Raw genomic sequence first — 20,702 nt, 5'->3', positions numbered from 1 at the left:
GCATTACGTAATAGCGTGTTAAATGCGTGCAGTACATTGCGCGCAGATGACAATGGTGTCAAACTGACCGCAATGAAGTGCCCTTTCGGATGATACCAAGTATGATATATGTTCACAAAATTGTGAGTTCATCGCATTTTAGACACCATATTATACTGTTTATAATTATGTTAGTATAGACGACCGTTAGTGCCAGATCGCCCGTCATTGCACGCATATCGTTGTGCCACGATTGCAGGTCTAGTTATCATCATTATCATTATTACTTACGTATTGGGAACGTAGGCTCGTTGGGTACCAAGTCTATCTCGTAGTAAGCTATTGGGAAGTTGACTTCAGCCGGTAGATTCCATGACAGTGAAACCTCCTCAACACCAACATCACCAACAACCAGGTTCTGTGGACTCAGTGGTTCTGTGCAAAACATAACGTTATGAATTTTATAAATATTCACGAATATGTTAAGGTGTCCGCACACACAGTCAGATTTTATGGTGAATAATGGAAGCCAAATAAAGTGAAAGAAGTAGAGTAACCTTTGCAGACTTCTTGGTTAATTTTTGCCTGATTCCAGCATCCAAGCGTTGTACAAATACCAAGCCCATTGTCATTTTAAACTAACAGTCCATTTTCCATGACTTTCCAGGTTTTGTCAGGACTGTGGGAACCTTGTTATTACGGCTCCTATTTTGAAGGTTTTCAATAGTAAACCATATCAACCCCTTCACAAAGGTGTAAACAAATTGAATAGAGGAGGAATAACTTACGTGTGTATGTAACCACTGTCTGCGGCGGACCGACCTGTTCAAAGCTGCTAGGATCCCCACTCACAGGGTATATGGTGAATGCATACTCTTTACCAGGAGCCAAGCTTCTAGCAGAAATTTGAGATTCAGAGACCTGATTAGATGACAGTACTTGTGCAGAATCCTCGTTGTTTGGAAAAAGCGCTCCTTCCAGCGGTGTGTATGTTATTCTGTACTGGATGTCGGCCGATATGACATCGCTCCAGTCTAGCGACAGGGAGTAGGGTGTGCGCTGGGTTATGACGACATCCGTCACTGGTAGTGGAGCTGCAATAGGATGAAATCATCACAATGATATCATTATAGAATCTCTCTATTTATATAATGCAATCGTTAATGACATTAAATAATCACAATACATAATCACTTTAAATCAATATAGAATCACTCCCATGATATAATGCAATCGTTAAACAATGACATTAAATAATCACCCTAAATAATCCCTATAACCATAATAACAAGATATACATTGATAAAATCGCAATAAAGTCATGAGAGTCCTTCAATAGGTTTGATTACAACATGTATATCATGTTTCGAATTGTAAATGAATTCAGTACATGGAAGAAACAATAAGAAACAATTATTACATAATTTTATTACAGTAAAACCTGTGTAGAAATACCTCCTGAGGGGAACACAAAAAAATCAGTCTTTGTGGGTCTTTATAGGCAGGTTCTTTTTAATAACATATTTCTATGAGGATCATCAATTCAAGCCTCAAGGGAAACAAAAAAATGTGGTATTTCAGTACAGGAGGCCACCAGAAAACACCTGTCACAAAGGGGACCTGTCTAAAGTGACAGTGCACTTTGTCTTCCTTGATAAAAAAATGTGTGTCTTAGAATGGGTATACAAAGGCCAGTTTTGCTGTTTCCCTTGGGTGGCCTTTATAGACAGGTTGGACTGAATTATGATCGATCTTACGGGTTCTGAATGATATTCTCCCAAAGCCGTCATCGGTCTGCAAGCCGTTCAGCATCGTCTGCACGTATACGTTGTACAGCTGTCCAGGCTCAAGGCCATAGATGAGGAGAGATCCTACCTGTACTCCGTTCAATGAGCTCAGCGAGATGATGCGGGGAGACTCCTGAGCATTAGTAGGGTCATAAGGATCATAGGTGACTTGGAATTGGTTGAAGACGCCGGCCGTGGGTACGTCCCAGAGGACAGTGAACTGAGTACTGGTGTAATCAGCACCAATGTCCATCCCGATGGTGGTTCCTACATTTAGACAACAACAAGACATCACTATTAACTTTTCTTTGCCAAGCATGCAGATCTGCACAAAATAATACTGTGCGTCTATGGACATGAGTCTATCATAGTTAACACTCCTCACGCTCCACTGCTATTACCCCCTCATTTAGCTTGGCTGCTCTTACAGCGCTCTAGCATTTCAAAGAAATAATTCCTACTGGAAACCCATTTACTTCGGCTGGGTAGAAAGTGGCCATTATAGATTAAAGATAAAGACCAGTTCTGGTCATGCCATTGCATTGTAAAATAAACGTTGTGGAATTGATCAGAACAGGATGATCATCTAACATATAAGTAATTTGTATCATCACGTATTAGCCAAACATTTTCTTTCACATGATTGGTAATAAGAGCTTCCATTTCATTTTTTGAGAGGGGGGCGTTTCCAAAACTGGTCTTAGCCTTTAATGCCAAAGGACATTCGTGCTGTGACAGGGATTTGAACCCTGTACCTTTTGCTCCATAGTATTGGGATTTATCTGTTAGACCAGAGCTGCCAACCTTGTGCGACCAAAAAAGGAATCATGATGGCAAAAAAAAGGAATTTCAAGCAAAAAAAAGGAATTCATAAAAACAAAACTTACAACCACACACGACACACTTCCAATGCAGAAATGTTCATTCATCATGCTGTTTTTTCCATACAAGCAGGTAATTTTTTTGGTGGTTATTTTGGTATTATTGGCATTTCATTTTTTTTGAGAACATTTTTCTCTTCAAGTATGTTTTAAAAAAAAATTTCTATTGAATTTGTGGGCAGTTGTTTGACGTGCGGTATGTAAAAAAAAAAAAAATAAATAAATAAATAAATAAAAATAAAAAAATAAAGAATATTAAAAAACATATTTTATGAACAAAAAACGTAATACCGTAATTTGGAGGAAAAAACGGAGTAATTCCGGCAAAAACGGAATAGTTGGCAGCTCTGTTAGACCATGACACCTCCAATTAAACAAAGAATTGCTTCAAGCAGCACAAAAACTTTCCAGAATTACCCATTCCTGGTCTTGATTAGCTACATGAAAACCCTTTTAACCTATGTTAATTTAGAGTAAACTCATTTCCTGTGGTTTAAAGTGTGTCCCGTAATAAATGCTCTGAGGCACAGGGATATTACTTGCATTGAAAGACCATTGATGCCAGCTCATAAGAAATGATTAAACTTCATGTGTCCTGGCAATAATATTTTCCCCTCAAATATGATCTTTAATCCTTGACTGTATGATATATTGTACTGTTTAGGGGGTGATTTCTAATAATATCAGATGATTATTTTTGTTCTAGTCCTCTTTCAGCTGTATCCTGGGTAAACAGGATAATCATCATTAATATTATAACTTCTAAAGGTTTAGACGGAAGGAGAAGAATCGTGATAACTCTACTCACCGCTCCCTCTCGTTACTGGTTCGCTGACAAGCTCCGCTACAAGAGCATACACATTAAATGTATATGTAGTCCCTGGGAGGAGATTTGTGACCGTGAGAGTCTGGGTGATTTGTCCATTATCCGTTATGGTATGGGGAGATGCAGGGCTACCATCGGAGGATGGGGAGTACGTTACTCTATAGCTGTCCACACCACCTGTAAGAGGCTTCTCCCAGCCGATACTGATGGAATTCGTAGTAATTGTATTGAAGAGCAGATTTCTTGGCATGTCAGGCCCTGTATTAGGAAGAAATTTCAATTCCAATAATTTCAATTTCAATTTCTTTGTCAATAAAAATTTGCTTTGCTTACGTTTCACATACATGTAAAGGTATAACTTACAATCTCTATTGGAGGTAACTTCAATGTATTTGGAGCTCTGTGAAATGACTGACCAATTATAATCTACTTCCGCTGGTTGGTGATTCCATACGACATAATTATGATCATTTTCCAATTTCTTTCTTTGACAGTGATAAAATCTCCTGACACAACGATAGAATAATGTTAGTGATACACCAACCATCCATTATTCAATTTGTGCATAATTTTTTTTCTTTTCTTTTCTTTTGTTCTTGTTTCTTTTTTTCCTGTATGTGTGTTTTAAGGGGTAGGCTTTCATATAAAGAATCCCTCCGTACTGCCTATCCCAAATGCTCTTATAAATTGCCATTGTTATTTGTTATCACTTTCTTATTTTTTTTATTATTCCATTCTGTATTTGTATGTTTTAAATGTTTTCATGAAGAGTGCAGAATAAACTTTGAATTTGAATTTACTTGTATATTGTTCTCTTTCTCTCCTTTGAGTTCCCAGAGGTGTCACAAAGAAGGTGTAGCTAGTGCCTGGCACCAGATTGGTGAAGGTGTATTCAGCTTCCTCAGGTGAGTTGACTGTCACAGTTTGTGATGCTCCGGTCCCGCCTCCTACAGTGTACCTATAATAATCATAATAATTAATAATAATTATGATCATAATGACGATGATAAAGATAATAACAACAATACAGTGAAACCTGTATATAAAGACAGCTCAAGGGAAGCATAAAATGTGGTCTTTAAAGCCATGATTTATATACAGGTGGTTGCTAAAACAGGTTTGACTGTAATAACCAATAATGAATAATAAAAAACTGAAATAATATCAGTAATATCAGTAATAATAGCGATAGTAGTATTAATAACAATAATTATATACCTCACTTAAGAAATCCAGCCATCTGATTGGTCGAATTGCATTCATAAACTTCAACTGTTCCTGTAAAATTCTCGGTAACCATGCATAAAACATTTCAATATTTTTAATAACCATGGTTATTAAAAAAAGTTGGTCAGCGTCCATGGTTACCCCATAGGTTTACATGTTAAAAAATGGTTTGAGCGATGGAGGATGCCGTATGTGTGCGAAGGATTGGTCGGTAATTTCAATACAATTGAATCTCGATCGATCTTACCGACAATTTTATCTTGCATTGTTGACAAGAAGACGAAAATAAACTTCCAAAAACAAAAAAACAACATCTGCCGATAGATCTTGATCTAAGTTCGTGCTAATATGCATTGCAAAAGTAAAAGAAGAGTCCGTATATGGAGCTTTTGCGAAGCATTCATCACACGCGAAGCCGGTTTCAATCCATTTTAATGTATATATTGGAGAAAACTGCCAAGCATGTTAACGGCGGGCCATAGCCGAGTGGTCTAAGCGTTGGTTTTCGGTACACCTTTTGTTGTACGCAAGAGTTCGAATCCCGTCTTCGACAAAATTGATAAATATTTTTAATTTTTCATTTTTTAGTCTATTTTTTTTGGCATATAAAAGTATAAATGACTGCTAGTATTAAAAACAACATCTGCCGATAGATCTTGATCTAAGTTCGTGCCAATATGCATTGCAAAAGTAAAAGAAGAGTCCGTATATGGAGCTTTTGCGAAGCATTCATCACACGCGAAGCCGGTTTCAATCCATTTTAATGTATATATTGGAGAAAAATGCCAAGCATGTTAACGGCGGGCCATAGCCGAGTGGTCTAAGCGTTGGTTTTCGGTACACCTTTTGTTGTACGCAAGAGTTCGAATCCCGTCTTCGACAAAATTGATAAATATTTTTAATTTTTCATTTTTTAGTCTATTTTTTTTGGCATATAAAAGTATAAATGACTGCTAGTATTAAAAACAACATCTGCCGATAGATCTTGATCTAAGTTCGTGCCAATATGCATTGCAAAAGTAAAAGAAGAGTCCGTATATGGAGCTTTTGCGAAGCATTCATCACACGCGAAGCCGGTTTCAATCCATTTTAATGTATATATTGGAGAAAAATGCCAAGCATGTTAACGGCGGGCCATAGCCGAGTGGTCTAAGCGTTGGTTTTCGGTACACCTCTGGTTGTACGCAAGAGTTCGAATCCCGTCTTCGACAAAAATGATAAATATTTTAAATTTTTCATTTTTTAGTCTATTTTTTTTCGGCATATAAAAGTATTAATGACTGCTTTAATATTCGAGAAATAGTTGTTTTCATACGCTCTCGGGAAGGTTAGAATTGGGCTATTCCCCTCGGCAAGCCTCGGGGAATAGCACAATTCTAACCTTCCCTTGAGCGTAATAAAACAACTATTTCTCTCAAAGCAGTCATTAATACTATACTACCACTACTACTAATAATAAAAAAAATACTAATAATATTACTACTACTACCGTCCCCTCGCTGCTTAATCACAAGCATATACATGCTTTCTTAGCAGTCAGGTGAAACAAACAAACAAACATCCACATTTAGTGCATTACAAGTAAATTCTCATGAAAACTGTACTAACCTCGTTATGCTATTAATTGCAACCCAAGTGATTCTGACTGAGTTTGTGTCAACATCTTCCAGGGCAATGTTGATATCTCCTGGATCACCGATCACTGAAAATGAAACAAAACAATAGTAAGACATGTTAACCATCTAAACAGTACCACCTTACAATTTTGACAGAAAGTGTCCTTTACTAGTTGGTGCTTTTCTCCAGAATATGGACCACGAATAACCACTTCAATAACCTTAACCCAAAAGTCTACTTTTCTAATGTGCCTCTTAATACATAAATGAAATACAGGTAGATTTTGATATGATTTTGATATGACAAATAATGAACTATAATAAATAATAATGAAGCATAGGGGAATAAGAAAAACAAATAATGTTGCTTCATGGACTTGCATATCGAGGGGTCAGTGACACAAAGACATAACTCCATTTTGGACATTTTGAGACAAGTGGTTTAAAGATAGAGGTCCACTTGGGCCTTAGGGAGTTAAGTCTATGTTTCACTAGCCATTGACCTCAATGGGGTGTTGGGTGGAGTTAAGTCTTTGTGTTTCCTGCAAGCCCACATTTTTCTGAACATTGTGAAATAAAATACTCATTTTGGCAAAATATGGAGTTACGTCTTTGTGTCACTGAGCCCTCAATATGTCTCTAGAAAAGAAAAAAAAGAGAATATGTGTACGCAAACCAAAAAAGCTTACGTGTCTGCTGTGTGATGGTGGTTGGTTCACTGTAAGTTGATTCTTCACTGCTTGAGACTGTTACAAGATAGTAGGTCAGGCTGTTGAGTCCAGGGAGATTTATAGATGGTGTGGTGCCTGAGGTAAACGGAGAATTCTGAAACAAACAATAGAGCATGGAGAAGTTCAGTGTCTTGTCTGTGATGAATGGATTATTAAGCGGTTACACTCATGGAACAAGGACTGCCTCAGATGAAATGGGAACTCATGATAAACAATAAATTGGTAGTAATCATAACTAATAACGCTGTAGGTAATTATATGTGTTAGTTTCATTATCCTTTTCAGTTTTAATGAAAATTATTATAATAATTAATATTTGTATTATTATTATTCATATTATTACCATATTTATTATCATTATTATTATTAAAATTATCATCATCATCATTATCAGAATATTATTAAGCTGTTTTTATTCTCATTTTCATTATCATTAATATTATTGTTTGACTGTACTAGTAGTAGAGTAGGAGGAGTAAAATTAGTATTAGTGTTAGTAGTAGTATTTTAATTCCATCTGTTTTAGATTCCATGCATTACTCCTACTTAACTTCTGCTATTACTATTAATATAACTTTTATCATGAGTATTTCAAGGATTTCCTATAATTCTCACCTGAGTACCACGCGGGTAATGACACACTCTATATCCATCATAGTTGCCTGTAGAGGGTGCATTCCATGTGGCATCTAATGCGTTCTTACTGGGAGTAGCACTCAGACTGTTGATGGTTTCAGGCACTTTAGGGAAGAAAATACTTGCACGTTAGAGATACTTATTCAACCCTTTATAATAATATATAACAATAGTCACATCTGTATAGTATGTCTCAGATACACCTTTGCGTATTTGGCTCACGTATTGCTGCGTATTTATGGCAAGCCCGTTTTAATATTTATTCCTATTTCTTGATATCAAGAAATGATTTTCTGTGGTAAACCAATAGTGATTCTTGATACGCAGCAATCCGCAGGCCAGATACGCAAAGGTGTGATTGAGGCATCAATACTACGTTTCTCATTTAAGCGCTTTACATTGTAATTATTATTACCCTGGTTATTGGATTAAATTGCTAATCCGCACATGATTGTGCACATGATCTGCTCCCTGAGGAGTAATTGTCCAGGCGCCATTTTACAAGAGCACACATGCCCATCCAACCACCTCAACTTTTGCGTCCTACCGGCTACCCATGTAACACCTGGTTGGAGAGTGGCAAGTGTAGATTAATGTCTTGCCAAATGGACAAATGCCGCAGTGGAACTCGAACAGCGAACCAAGTAAATTTACTCCACAATCCAGTGACATATCCGCTAGACCACAAAATCCACTACATAATGTGATAATTGAAACATGATACACTGTATATACCCTCGTCCACTGTAGTGTTACCAAACCTTGTAAACTCACTGTGGTAGTAAAACTGTGGATTCACACAAATTGGCTTTGATATTACATTGTGCAGTGTGTCACATGCATGACTGATCCTCTTTTTTCTCTATATTCCCATTCATCTATCCATTGTTCTGATAATTCAGTACCAGAGGAATATTGGCAGTTTGGAAAAGATTTTTCATTTACCGGTAGTTTTTTATTTAGTATAGTATACCATACAAAAACGGAGTATAGTGGGGATCAAATCTGGCACCAAGCTAATATGTACTCTGCAATAATAATAATAATGCTGGCTTCTTATATAGTGCACATGTCTGTCACGTTGCGATGCTCCTGGCGCTGCCCCGATTATTACCCTGGCTTTAGCAAGGCAGCCACTACGGCGCTCTAACATTTCAAAGAATTAATTCCTGCCAGATACCCATTTACATCACCTGGGTTGGGTGGCAAATGTAGATCAATGTCTTGCCCAAGGACATTAGTGCCGCGGCGGGACTCGAATTGCGGTCTTTAAGATCGACAGTCCGTCAACGTATCCACTCAACCAAAGAGGGTTGAACTTTATAGATGAGAGGGAAGTGAAATCCCTCCATTTTTTCCGTAAATAATGCCACTAAAATAAAGAGAATTCTTAAACACACAGCACATGTTGTATCACTTGTGCTTCACATGATTAATGGAGTGACTTACGCGTAAGCTGGACATGTGTTTCCTGGGCCGGAGTTTGTCCCTGCTGTTGGACCATGATGGTATAGGCAGTACCAGGTACTAGACCACTTAGATCCAGGACCCTTGGCTCTCCTTTTGCTACCAGCATTGGCGTCTGCGTTGACCCAACAGGGCTGTAGGTGACAAGGTAATTTGAGAAGGAGCCTGTACCTTCCTGCCAAGATACCTTCATGGAGTCTGTTTCCAGCTCATCTAAAGTGATGTCCAGCGGTGCAGCAGCAACTGTGGGAGTTACATGAAGAAAATTATTGACAATCCTCTTGAAATACATATATATCTTCTGTTGAGACCCTCTGGAGCCTCCAAACAACAAGCTTTGATGTAATAGGCTCCTTCATATCATCATTTCCAAGTGTACTTAGTCCTTAAAGCCCCACTGTCCTACTTGTAGCTACTTGCTCCCTCTATATAGAAAAATTCCCCAATGGGTGCCGGTTGGTCCCCCATGATCATCTTTTTCTTATGTTAGTTGAGAGCTGAGTTAATGAGATAGCCACCTGTCAGTGACCTCGCTGTGTGGTCTAATCCCTTCTGGCCCAGTAGTATTGACAGTCTTTAATTTATAAGTAACTACAAATAAACAAAGCAGAATGGTCTGTTATGGTATATTTTATTTTCATGTACTTATGTTTATTCAAAAATACAGAAAAAAGGTTTCAGAAAAAAGAGAAATCTAGGGTTCATTTCATATAGTCAGAAGGCCAGAAAAAAGACTAATTTCTCTGATATAGGAGTGGTAGGCACCTGTGCAGAGACACACACCTAGCGATAGGATTTGTCTTTTACCTGTGCTGGTTTGAACTCTGAATGCTTCACTGATATCCAGGCCACTGTACCACTCAATGTCGATTTCATACATGGTGGCTGCTTCAAGTTTCTTGATCCAAATTTCTGGGCAAGCTGATTTAGCGACTGGGATAACCGGCTGTACGACAGGACTGGAGACGCCACCTAGACGAACTCGTACATTGTACCCATCGTATCTCATGGGGTCTTCGAAAGGTGGAGTTATGGTCAGATGAATCATTGATGATGCTTGGTCAGTCACCATAGCGGAAAGCCCGTTCATTTCATGCACTGCAATAAACATTTACAATAATGATAGTAGTTATAATAAATTTTTAAAATAATGAATAATAAATACAAATAAATGAAAAATAATTTGATGTTGTTCACAAAGAAAAACCACTCACTATGGTACATATTTACATACCCATCTAAAAATGTTTCATAAAACTTGAAGAAAGCAACAACTATTAATCACTATCTAATGTATATTTTTGTAGAAACAGTCAGATGCATGGATTTCAGTAGCTTATATCAAGGAATCTAACTTGTTCATACCAACATTTATGAATCACTGCACTGGGTCCCATCTTTTAATCTCTTGCAATTGATTTAAAACTGATCGCAACCTGATATCTAACATAGTTGTGTATTCCAATCAATCATAAACTTACGGGTCGACCACATCTCTTTACATAAGACAGGGGCATGGTTTTCTATAGGATACAAAGGATGGTACTTACACGTAGATGCTGTTTCCATGCTATCTCCAACAGCTGCTCCAGCGTTTATGGCCTGCACAGTCACTGTGTACTCTGTTCCAGGTGAAAGTCCAGGGATGACCACCCTCCTATCACTGGACCCATCAACCACGATGGGAGTTGATCCAACGTAAGAGACCTGGTACTCATCAACAGACCCCGATGCCGATGCACCCCATAAGATCTCCAGAGATGTGGTGGTTCTCTCCCCGATCACAACAATCAGGTTATTAACAGCTGCACGAAAAAGCATCAATCAGTGCGAGAACAATTTTTTTTTAAATAACAATAATAACATTAAACTTGAATAGTTTCATTGTGCATATATCCACCATGCAAGGTGCTCAGGATGCTCTAATATTACCCCTGATGATCTGCTGGCTATTAATTTCGGTGCTCACAGCAATAAAGGCATTCCTTTCCCCCAGTACATGTTTAAAACCTGGATGGAGAGTGCCAAATTTGGATTAATATCTTGTCAAAGGACATTAGTCCTGCACAAAGTGCTCTAGTAGTGACCCTGGGCCTGCTAGGCTACCGATTTCGGTGCTCACAGCAATTAAGAAGTTCCTTCCTTCCAGTACCCATATTACACCTGGGTGGAGAGAGGCAAATTTAGATTAATGTCTTGCCAAAGGACACTGGTGCTGCCCAGCAGCAAGAAACGATGACCGTTGTATCTCCAGTCAAGTTATGCAACCACTTGACTACAACACGTCTATTGCTTGTTGTTCAACAACATTCAGTAATGGTTAAAAGTCAAACTGGTTAGTTATGCCACAGCTTACCTATCTGACCTGTGGTAGTAAGAGGTGTGTCAGTCCTCTCATCTCCTCTAATGCTGACCAAACTGAATTGATACACCTTGTCTGCCAAGGCATTCATAATGCTGAGACTGGTAGCAGCCTTGGGCAGCCTGACCGGTGAAGATGGGTAGCCGACGTCTGGGGTGTAAGATACCTCAAAGTAATCGTAGGATGCTCTCTCAGGAACATCCCATTCCAGGATGATGACATGGTCTGCAGCCCGAGTGTTGGTCACTGCAAAGTTACTGGCCACAGGTATGGTGGTGTCAGCAACTAAAATAAGAAACATTATAGACAAGTATCATTATCAACAATCATCTTCATTTATTACTGTCAGGATTTCCTCTCTAACAAGGGTGACTTTTGCGCCATGATGACATTCCCTTCCTCCACTTCTTCTTTTCGCTAGCATTTTCCTCACTTAGACCAACCTTACTGGTTTCTTTCTTCACCATATTTTTTCGTGAAAGCGTTGGTATTCCTTTCCCTCTTATGCTATCCACTTCCAGATCCCATGGTCTTTTCACAGGTTCATCTTATTCCCTTTTCAACACATGATCCATCCATTTCGATCCACTTCTCTTTACTACTTCCACCAGAATTTCTTATTGCTACTATTACTACTACGACTACTACTACTACTATTACTACTACTACTACGACTACTACTATTACTACTACTTCTACTTCTACTACTACTACTACTATTACTACTACTTCTACTACTACTACTACTACTACTGCTACTACTACTACTACTACTACTATTACTTCTTCTTCTTCTGTTACAACAACTACCACTACTACTACTACTACTACTACTACTATTACTTCTACTACTACTACTACTACTACTATTACTTCTTCTTCTACTGTTACAACAACTACCACTACTACTACTACTACTACTTTCTACTACTAGGTCTACCACTAGGTCTTCTCTGACTTACTTGTTGTGACAAAGATTGTTTGCTTCTGACTCTTGACCTGTGGATTTCCTGTGAGGGCAGAGATGCTGATGATGTATGTTGTGTCAGAGTTTAATCCTTCGAGGGTGTACTGAGTGGTGGTCCTACCTGCGATGTAAACAGGGCTGGATCCGTCATCAGGGGAATAACATATCTAAGGGAGAAAATGAAATTAGAATGAGAGATCTTGCCTCACACAACTGTATAACATACATGTAGGAAGCTAATTAGCTGTTAAAAGGTAATTGTTATTACATTCACAACTTGACTTGATATATATACAGTAAACAACTAAATTATTCATACCCTTACCAAGTTGTGCAATTTTTCAAGTTTGAGAAAAATTGATTTGTCCTGATATATGTTTCTTGAGAATGTGACATATTAAGGCAAACATCTATTAAAAGGTATTTAACAAAGTCCCTGATTCAACCACCCCACTTTTATTTCCCGAATAATGATAAACAAAAACATTGAATCTACGAGGGGGTATGAATAAATTAGTTGTTAACTGTACATGTAGATATGATGGAGAGATACACTCAGACTGACCTCATATCCGGCAACGTTACCGTCTGATGATTGAGCCCATTGAAGCTGAATACTGGTGTCCAATACCTGAGTTGCTATGGGGGTCCCTGGCGCAAGAGGACCTAAGAAACATAGACGGGAAAAAAATAATATTCCATTCTTGTACAGCACATAACACATTTTGGTATTATGTCCCTGTGTGCTTCCAAAGAGCTTTGAAAATTATAACCTTAGCTTCGGAAGCCGTTATCATCACACAGTGCATTTCAAGTAATAATCCTACCAGGTACCCATTTACTTCACCTGGGTGGAGTTGGCAAATTAACATGTGCTTTAATACACAATGACTTCATCAACAGTACAGATCACTGATGGCCATCTCACCTGAAGACAAGGAAGAGGCTCTTTATAGGTAGGCAGGTGGCTTGTATACACAGTTCCTTTTTTAGTACTACACAAACTCATTGGTAATATCTCCCATTATACAGTGCGTCCCAGAAAAAAACAAAACCAAGAATTATCAATGTTTCATCATAACTTAATCACAATTTTAATTAACAAATGACACATATTTGTAAAGCTTAGGTCTTCCTCTTTCATTTGATGCAACTCGTATGATGCATATTTCACGCATGAGCGATTAAAAACAATTTGTAAAGAGGTTACCAAAAAGTCATTTGGCGGGTGGTATCTGAATTTCAAAGAGAAAATCACATTTCTAGAAAGTTCATTTCCTGCCCTTTCATATCAGGAAAAATGAGCCAGTCTGTTTGTTTAAAGGAATGCTTGCATTTCCATGATTTGATTAAACAAATTCGTTTTCACTGGTAGCCTGCCATAGGAACAAACAGAGTTGACAAAAGACTTAACTTTGTTTCGTTCAAGATCAGCCATGCACGAAAGACTTGATGCATGGCTGATCGTGAACTTCTGCCTTTAAACAGGCTTGTTTGAAGCCAGAAGGGGGTTACTTCTGAGTTAAAGGACGGGTGTGTATGCCCTTCTGGCTCTAGACATACAATGTATGGAATTGAAATGATCTGTGATTTCAGTTTGGACAATGAGTATCAAAGACTGGTCTGACTTACGGGTCCTGATCGTGCCAGTCCCTCCATCGACCAGGCGGACCGTATACGAGGTTCCTGAGCTCAGGCCATCTACTGCATAAGACTGAACAGCATCACCCGATGCAGGGACTACGCGCCCTGCTTGATTGTTGATGGAGAGTTCATAGGATGTACGTCCATCGAAAGGTGACCAGTAGACTGTGAACCCTGATGGGGTTACCTCTCCAAATGTCAGCTGACCTGGGTCTGAAGGAGCTGCAGTCGAGATAGAAATCATAGACACATATGATATTACTGATAATAATGATAATAGTTATAATTAATAATAATATCTATAATAATAATACTAACGATACTAATTATAAAAGTAATAGTTAAAGTAATAATAATTTAATCATAATACTAATAACAATAATACAAAAATAATCATTATAATACATGCTATACATACAAAATTAGATGAAAAACAAGAAGGAAGAGGAGGAGAAAGTAACTTTTGAAAATTTGTTTATTAATCTATTCATTTCGTTTACACAGGATAGCTTTGTCATTATCAAAACTGTTGTTCTGAGAGACCCTTTACAAATCAAAGACTACACAATTGAACAAAGTTGAATACTTTACACACACAACATATCATTTCTTACAGCATGATATAAACATGAAAAACAGGACTCATAATAGTACTATGACTTATAATATCAACAATTCATCACAAGACTCAGAGCTGTGCAATGAAATGGGAATGTAACCCTGATAGTTAGTTGGTTTTAAGAGAAGCAGGAAAATGAGAGCAACAGGTCAATGAAAGTTTGAGCAAAAACTGATTGAAAATAAGAAAGTTATAAATATTTCAAGGTTTAAGTAATTAAACCCCCAAATTATTAAAAAAAAGTTATTGCAAATATGTTTGAAACAAATCTATTCCGTCATCAATAAGAAAATGAAAGTCTATGTAATTTTTCTGTACAGAGCAATTTTAAAAATTCAAGTTTGATTGTAATCCATCAACAAGTTCTCAGAAAATCATATTACAAGCCTTATGTCATATACACGTATGACCCTTTGATCATTGACCTCATGACCCTAAAATCTAATCAGTTCATTTGCTCTGCAAGATACATACACGTCCTGAGTTTGATAGTAATCCATCCGTCGGTTCTAATGATAATGCGTTCACAAGCTATTTGTGCAATCATAATGAGCCCCATGACCTTTGACCTCATGACTCCCAAATATAATCAGTTTATTGACTCTGGAAGATACATACATGACCCAAGTTTGTCGGGAATCATTCAATTGGTTCTTGAGAAAACGCCATCATGACAACAGGAGGTTCGGACGGACGGACAACCTAAAATCATAATGCCTCAGGCTACTTCGTTGTGGAGGCATAAAAACAACTATCACACTATGCAAGAGAACTTAATACCCAGTGTTGTGAATGTAAGAATTTCAGTATCGCTGGAGGCAACAATGGACTATGCCAAGCCAGTCACCTAATACCGAGTGTTTGGGATATTTTATTTTTTGAAGAAATGCAAATAACAACATCACTAAACGCAACATATGATTATCAACTATTCTGATAGAAAGTCTTTACTTACGTGTATGGAAGGTAATAATTTGAGGATCGCTAGAGGCAACACCGGACTCTGCTTGGAGAGTGACCTCATAGGCTGTGTCAGGTATGAGACCGGTGAGCTCTATTTCAGGGCACGCTTCTACCGGGATCAAGACATCAAAGTTGATAGGCGTGCCTGCTCCTGCTCCAGTAACTTGAGGTGTAACCCTGATACGAAAGAACTTCAGGATGCCACCGAGCAGGTTTCCAAGAAGGCTGACAGCGGATGGAGAGTGAGGGTTAACAGTGAACGTAGGTCGTAAAGGTTCTGACGGGAAGAAAAAGTAGAAAAGAAAGCAACAACAAAAAAACATGTGTAAGGCATAAGCATCTGGAGGGTGTTTTATCTTTTGTTCATAAAAAGAGAATATTTGTTGTCTTGTGGTTAAGTTTGATTCAGACCGAGGATATAGAAACATACTCTCAAACAGTACTGATTTTTGTTTTAAAATCCTAGATAAATGCAGACAAATTGTAAAACTGCTTCTTAATATAATAACGAAATGTGGAGTGAAAAGGGTTGCTGTATGCGTAAGTGTAATTACTTTGGTACAGAAATATTGTATGAATTACAATTATGCTGTTGCATTTTGGAGCAGCATCTATTTTGAGGTCCATGTAGCATACCAGCTGAAGTGAAAATGAGGCAGACATGTAATTTGATTAATTCTATTCATACTCTATTAAATGTACATGCCTGATGCATACACAGATAAGTATAAATGCTCTAGGTATTCTCTCATAAGGCAAATGCATAAATTCAGAACAAATGGCAAATGGGATAGGAAAAAAATACAATAAAATCACAATAAATCATAATCACCTGAAAGAACAGTGAATTTTTATGAATGAAGATGAGAATGATATTACCTGAAGTATGCAGGTCATATGCAATATTGCAATATGCAATATAAGAATTACTTGCAGGTCATATAGAAGAATGAAAATAAAAATGAATTACTTAGAGTGTAAGTGGTAGATGCAATCTGAGCACGGTTTCCTAAGGTGTCGACAGCCGTCAAAATCAACGTGTACGTTTGGCCGGGCATCAGGTTCATAAGAGTAACCAAAGGCGCATCACTAGGATCAACAAACTCAGAATTAGAGGTTGCTCCCTCTTTATCTTCGATGTAGATAAGTTGGTATTTCAGGATGTCATTTCCAAAATCATTGGCCCAGGACAGTCTTAGATTTCTTCCAGTTTCCACCACGTTGATGATCCTAGGTTCTGTAGATTCATGAGGAATACAAAAAGAGAGGCATGAAAACTACAGTGGCAACAAATACATTACGTACAAATATTTATTGTATCAATTCTATCAGAATTGAAAAAGATACTGTAGTTGCACTTTTAAAGTGTACTGATTGCAAAATTGTATTTTGCTTTGTATGTACGGGTTATACATGTTGCCGTAATATATTCAGAATATGAGCTTGTAATATTACCTCTAAACATAGATTTCACAAGTCTATTATACACTCCAAGATAACTCGAAATAGCTATGCGTATTATTTGTTTGTTTGTTTTATTTATTCACCATGTAAATAATTGTTTACAGATAATAAAATTCAGTGGGTTACAATATATAATAATACATAGTAGGAACAATGCATAAACAAAATATTAGGCTTTACGTTATCGGAAAATATATGCTGCAGTTTGGCAGCATCGTATCTGAACGAGGCTTAGGATCTTCACTTACGGGTGGTGAAATTAGTTACTGCAGGTATGCTCCTCTGTTCCAAGTTCTGAGCCCTAACAACAGAAACAATTCTCATAGAATAGTAGGTATCAGGCTCAAGGTTTTCAAATGTTTCAGTGAGCTGAGAGGGCGGTACAATTTGCGCAGGTGTCTCTGATTCTCCTGCTTGCCTCAGGTAGATGTCATACTCATCCACGTTGCCTAGACCCTGAGACCAGGACACGGTGACGATGGACTGAGAAATAGAGTCCGTAGACAGACTCCTGGGTGCAGTAGGCACTGTGAGGAAGATGGAAGGTCAAAGGTCATCAAATCAAGGTCAGCAATGTCAGAATGTAGGGTTAATAACAGAGGATACAATTCGTTTGTACTGACATAGTAAAGGTTGGGCATGATTTAATTGTTCAAGTAAAATTTAGATGCAGTCACTAGAGTTTTTAGACAAGAGGGTTGTGATTCACGCACAAAAGGGGTTCCCATACTCATGAAGACATCTCAAAATGAATGCAAAATTTAAAAAAAATTGTGTTAGTAAAATATATTTTCTGTATGGAATCAACAATGAAGACTAAATTGTTGAAACTTGAGGATTCTCTAACAATGTTGTCTGAACAGTAACTGCCTTGTTGACTATTCACACATGTTGACTAATCAGTTACTATATCTAGGATTCTTTACACATGTTGACTAGCCAGTTACTGTCTAGTGGTTATTTTCCAGAATTTGACGAACCAGTACATGTCTCTAGGATTCTTCCTTCACACGTTGACTAATCATTAAATATCTCTATGATTCTTTACACATGTTGACTAATCAGTAACTGTCTCTAAGATTCTTTACATATGCTGACTTATCAGGAACTGTCTCTGAGATTCTTTACATATGTTGACTAACCAGTTACTGTCTAGAGGATAATTTCCCAAACTTGACAAACCAGTACATGTCTCTAGGATTCTTCCTTCACACAAGTCGACTAAATCAGTAGATGTCTCTCAGATTCTTTACACATGTTGACTAACCAGTAACTTTTGCTAGGATTCTTTACATCTGCTGACTAACCACTTACAGTCTACTGAATACTATATTTATATTGACTAACCTGTAAGTGCAATCTCTGTATCCCGCTCACTACTTCCAGTCACTGTAATCCTGATGGTATAGAGTGTGCCGGGTGTCAGGTTAGAGATGATGATAAACCTGGACTGGGATAATGCTCTGCTGGTGCTATGCACCACGTTCCCTGCATCTGACGCCTCGATCACGTAACTGGACGCTGTCGGACTTGTAGAAGCACCCCAAGATAAAGCAATACTTGTGCTTGTTACGGTTTCGATCACAATCTCAGCTGGGCTGTAATTCACTGATATTGGAAGAACCATTGAAACAGTGTGATTGCTTCTATTGCAAACCTGGAACTTTTGTACTTGTATATCACTGAATATTATGTAAAACAGTCATTTGAGCAAATTATAAATTTTCTATCACAATCTAAAGAGACCTGTAAATCAAAAATTAAACTTATATTATTCTATTCTATCACAATATAAAGAGACCTGTAAATCAAAAATTAAACTTATATTATTCTATTCTATCACAATCTAAAGAGACCTGTAAATCAAAAATTAAACTTATATTATTCTATTCTATCACAATATAAAGAGACCTGTAAATCAAAAATTAAACTTTTATTAATCTATTCTATCACATTCTAGAGAGACCTGTATTTCACAAATAAACACTTATTAATTCAAAACAGGTTAAGAATTGCTGTGATAAACCTCTACTTCTACTGTAGGGCTTAAAATGTTTGATACTTTTGATCAATCATTTCTCACAAAGTAATTTTGTCTAAAACTGCTATGTTAAGATGATAATTATTTACCTGTAGAGGCTTCAACAGTAGAAGAGCTTATCTCTTGATCACTACCAGAACCAGAAAATGATGTCAATGTAATGATGTACTCTGAGAGAGGACTCAGCCCTGTCAGTCGTATCTACAAAACAAACCATAGTTGGGCAAATAATTTGAAATAAAATTGTAATATGATGTAATTTAATGCTGCCTTAAAAATGATTGCATGCTTCGGTTAACTCTAGATTGCGTACCGTACTTGAAAGACATGTGTAGAACCATCGCTGTCATTTAAGCGTGTTCCTCTTCCTACTTCAGATGGACAGATTTGGTGTGACATTTCAACAGGACATGAATGTCCTTACGTCCCCAAACAGCATCGCCGCGCTGTTTTCGACAGTTTGCATAACATGTCTCATCCAGGCATCCGGGCTACACGTCGTTTGCTTACGGATCGTTTTGTGTGGTCTGGCATCAACTCTGATGTGCGGAAATGGGCAGAGTCTTGTCTTCGGTGTCAACGGTGTAAGGTTCATAGACATACTAAGTCGCCATTAGGAACCTACGCTACTCCTGATGCTAGGTTCGATCATGTTCATATTGACCTAGTAGGACCTCTTCCTCCGTCAGAAGGATATGTGTATTTGCTTACATGTATAGACCGGTTCACTCGCTGGCCTGCAGCTATTCCACTCAAGGATATTACAGCAGAGACCGTGGCCCAGGCTTTCATAGCTCACTGGGTTGCTTTGTATGGAGTTCCGTCGACCATAACCACAGATCGAGGACGACAGTTTGAGTCGCATCTATTTCAAGCTCTCACCAATCTCTTGGGGAGCAGACGAACCAGGACGACTGCATACCATCCTGCTTCAAATGGGCTCGTGGAGCGGTTTCATCGACAATTGAAGTCCTCCCTCAAGGCTCATGCTAACACACGCTGGATGGAGACACTTCCTATTGTCATGTTGGGTATTCGTACTGCAGTGAAGTTTGATTTGGGTTGTTGTGCATCAGAACTTGTCTATGGAACCACCATTCGGTTACCAGGGCAATTTGTAGCACCCAGTCAGGCTAGCGGTGTTGTGGATCTCAGCGATTATGTCAACAGGTTAAGAAAGCAGATGAGCTAACTGCGACCTCAATCTACTCGTCGTACCCAGCGACAGTCGCACGTGCATCCTGATCTATCTCATTGTTCCCATGTGTTTGTCCGTCACGATGCTGTAAAGGCACCACTGCAGCCTCCATATGATGGACCCTTTGGGGTAGTTAGTCGAGATGGCAAGTTTTTTACCTTGAACTTCGGTAGGAGACATGATACTGTCAGCATCGACAGACTGAAACCAGCCTACATCGAGGAGGAATTTGCGAGTGTTGACAAATCATCTATGGTTCTCGACGATGTGTTATCCGCCAGTGTTCCGAATGAA

At 38.1% G+C, this 20,702-nt stretch overlaps 1 protein-coding gene across 1 annotated transcript in view; it reads right to left on the bottom strand.

Annotated features, from left to right (window-relative positions):
• The window catches only part of LOC584110, a 156,611-nt gene that overhangs the window by 19,678 nt on the left and 116,231 nt on the right, over positions 1-20,702 (bottom strand). Inside the window, exons 99-118 of the mRNA XM_030988112.1 lie at positions 19,300-19,411; positions 18,517-18,777; positions 17,418-17,696; positions 16,676-16,942; positions 15,698-15,982; positions 14,112-14,345; positions 13,045-13,145; positions 12,475-12,646; positions 11,507-11,797; positions 10,701-10,955; positions 9,958-10,248; positions 9,133-9,393; positions 7,663-7,787; positions 7,006-7,141; positions 6,309-6,402; positions 4,274-4,431; positions 3,456-3,731; positions 1,737-2,033; positions 768-1,073; positions 271-414 (exon numbers count right to left, since the gene is read on the bottom strand). Coding sequence (XP_030843972.1) covers positions 271-414; positions 768-1,073; positions 1,737-2,033; positions 3,456-3,731; positions 4,274-4,431; positions 6,309-6,402; positions 7,006-7,141; positions 7,663-7,787; positions 9,133-9,393; positions 9,958-10,248; positions 10,701-10,955; positions 11,507-11,797; positions 12,475-12,646; positions 13,045-13,145; positions 14,112-14,345; positions 15,698-15,982; positions 16,676-16,942; positions 17,418-17,696; positions 18,517-18,777; positions 19,300-19,411 — 4,345 coding nt within the window. The remainder of the gene's footprint in view (positions 1-270; positions 415-767; positions 1,074-1,736; positions 2,034-3,455; positions 3,732-4,273; positions 4,432-6,308; positions 6,403-7,005; positions 7,142-7,662; positions 7,788-9,132; positions 9,394-9,957; positions 10,249-10,700; positions 10,956-11,506; positions 11,798-12,474; positions 12,647-13,044; positions 13,146-14,111; positions 14,346-15,697; positions 15,983-16,675; positions 16,943-17,417; positions 17,697-18,516; positions 18,778-19,299; positions 19,412-20,702) is intronic.

This window comes from Strongylocentrotus purpuratus, unplaced genomic scaffold (assembly GCF_000002235.5).
Source record: "Strongylocentrotus purpuratus isolate Spur 01 unplaced genomic scaffold, Spur_5.0 spur5_scaffold_17, whole genome shotgun sequence".
Lineage (NCBI taxonomy): Eukaryota > Metazoa > Echinodermata > Echinoidea > Camarodonta > Strongylocentrotidae > Strongylocentrotus > Strongylocentrotus purpuratus.
This window is presented reverse-complemented; position numbering and strand designations above follow the sequence as displayed.